The 2,500-nt window shown below is 42.6% G+C and overlaps 1 protein-coding gene across 1 annotated transcript in view; it reads right to left on the reverse strand.

The window, feature by feature from the left end:
* The window catches only part of LOC122242671 (uncharacterized), a 25,304-nt gene that overhangs the window by 15,694 nt on the left and 7,110 nt on the right, over positions 1–2,500 (reverse strand). Inside the window, exons 2-6 of the mRNA XM_086540205.1 lie at positions 1,839–2,013; positions 1,585–1,730; positions 1,156–1,360; positions 350–476; positions 76–242 (exon numbers count right to left, since the gene is read on the reverse strand). Of these exons, the coding sequence (XP_086396331.1) occupies positions 76–242; positions 350–476; positions 1,156–1,360; positions 1,585–1,730; positions 1,839–2,006 (813 nt within the window). The 5' untranslated portion in view covers positions 2,007–2,013. The remainder of the gene's footprint in view (positions 1–75; positions 243–349; positions 477–1,155; positions 1,361–1,584; positions 1,731–1,838; positions 2,014–2,500) is intronic.

Raw genomic sequence — 2,500 nt, forward strand, 5'->3', positions numbered from 1 at the left:
AGATACGAAAACGATACTGACAGTTATATAAACAAATATGAACTTCCAGTCTAAGTATAATCGAGTGCTGCTTACATTGTCCAATTGTTCTTGAGTAAGATTTGTGCCAAGAAAAGCATCCAATTTCTTTAGTTCTTCCATGTTGTTTGTCTTCAAGTCCTCGTAGAAGATGAAGTGTAGGTTTGGGTTGTCCTTTTTCTCCCAGGCTTCCTTCAGGTGCTGCCAGTAAGGTCCATACACCACTGAAAAAAACGGTACACATTCATGCAGCGAATAAATGCACAGTGTCCACACAAGAAGGTACAATTGCGTCATTGATAAATCTTTGTTGAGCGTAGCTTTTACTTACAGTCCCCGTCAATAAAATATTTAAGGAACTCTTCAAAACTTCCAGTGTAATTATGGTTCTTGAAAATTCTCGAGTGATGGTAGAAAGAAACCACAACGTCCTTCGGGTTCCTTGCCACGTAAACAACCTGTTGATCGAAAATATTGGGATGTGATTCAATTAACAGATACACGAATAATTGATTTATCATTTGCATAACCGACAACATGAACCAGATTTACACCAGTCTAAATAATCAGGCCCGTTTACACTTAATCATATTTCCTGCTTCTAAACGCAATTAATGGTATACGGATTACTGTATAAAGAGAAGCCTTGTCATGCAATAGTTCCAGTGACTGTTCGCCCCCATTCCCTTGTTCCTGTCTTTGTAACTTGCGTATTAAAAAACGAAATTCATTCCTTATTTATTCAATCCATTCGGTGTGAAGCAGAACATCAGATGTATTGTCTGACTTCTGTATTTTTACAGCATTGACTTCTGGCAATGTTTTTTTTTAAACGTTCAGCTCAGTTTCCTGTGTCCTCTAGCTTATCACAGTTAGTTAAATGACAGGCAAAATTGCACTGAAAAATGGATGTCATCCTATGAATAACATTATTATTGCCATTTTGCAATTTGCTGGGTATGCAATAAAGAAAAAATGGGACTATTAATGAAGATTGCTAATGAATTAGATATGCAACAGATGAAATGTAGGCATTGCTTATAAAACTTAAATCTGTGAGATACACTTCATACACGGCAGCGTAGCCGTTCTACTCAGAAAGTCAGTCCCCAGTGCGCGTGGCATGGGGGGCCGTACCTTGCCGACGTCCAACAGAGCTGGCGGTAGGAGCGACAACGGGAGATGTGACTTGAGCGTGCGGGGCTCGGGCGTGGCTTCCCCGATCTGCACGAAGATACCGTCTGCGGGGTTCTTCCCTGGGCACATCTTGTTGAAGCCTTGCATGATGGGGTGGTCAGGCCCGGGAGGTGTCAGCTTCTTTGATCGCATCAACATGTCAAACCTGGCGATTCGTTAAAGTTGTTAGAGAAATTGCACAATCAATTTCTACAGATGAATTGTAGAAAATATTCTTAATAATGTTTATGACATGAATACCAAAATATTAGTGAAGAGAGCAATTCTAAATGGGAAAGACTCGTCAGTTATTATGAATCAGTACGGTGTTCCTCCCCACGACACTAGGTCGTGTATTGGCGAGGACAGTTCAAAGAAAGGAACACATACTCAATGAAAGGTACACGGGCATTAACGGGCAGCGCCGCCTGGGGATGGTCGAGGTTGGGGTTGTTCCTCATGGTCCACACGACCTCCTGGGCCCACGTGGTGCCACACTTGGGCCAGGTCACCATCATGACGTCACCCGGCTTTACCTAATGGGGAAGATAACTGGTATGGAGAAGCCATGGCCTCGTTCTACATTTCCTCATCCCATGTCCTTCTATACTGTTGTTAAAGAACAGAAAAATAATTACACTTACCTTGAAGTTGTAAATCCTATCTGCGTAATCTGTGAAGGGCGTTGGGAAAATCCAGTTTCCGGGGTGAAGACGGACAATGCCCTCGGTGTATCCGGTGAAGTCCCTCTCCTGCCTCGCTAGCTCCTCGCCCTCCAGGGGAACTACCTCGTGGCCACTAGAAAGCTTCATCTTCGATCTGCAGAACAGTTCAAGGACTTAGTGTTAATGTTCCTGGGTCATGCCCCTGAGAAATGGCTAAATCTCGGAAGAGTATACTCGTTTTGAAGTACAGTTGCTTCTACAAATGGTGGCTCTAAGTTGAAATAAAATGTATATTGGCTCAATATATCAATGTTCTTCATGCCCCTTCCTTTGTTACTCCAATTATACTGGTGAGTTTTATATTTGTCATTCATGGATATAACCAAGGTTACTTCTGCTTCGAGCATCAGTGATTAATGGAAGAGGGAAAGATGCACTCTGGTGTAAAGGTAAATTCATGTGTAGGGTATAAAAAAAAGGGTGATGCAGGAAGGACTTCTTCAGTGTAGGGTTCCATCACTGCCACGTCTATTTTAATACACTTCAGTACGACGGGCAGCAGTGTTTGTGTTCATTTAGCCAATTGATTCGAGGTTTAGTCACTGACAATGCACATCCCATACCTGGATCCACATCCGGCC

The sequence above is a fragment of the Penaeus japonicus genome, unplaced genomic scaffold, assembly GCF_977035675.1.
Source record: "Penaeus japonicus unplaced genomic scaffold, GWHDUDI00000001_assembly GWHDUDI00000009, whole genome shotgun sequence".
Lineage (NCBI taxonomy): Eukaryota > Metazoa > Arthropoda > Malacostraca > Decapoda > Penaeidae > Penaeus > Penaeus japonicus.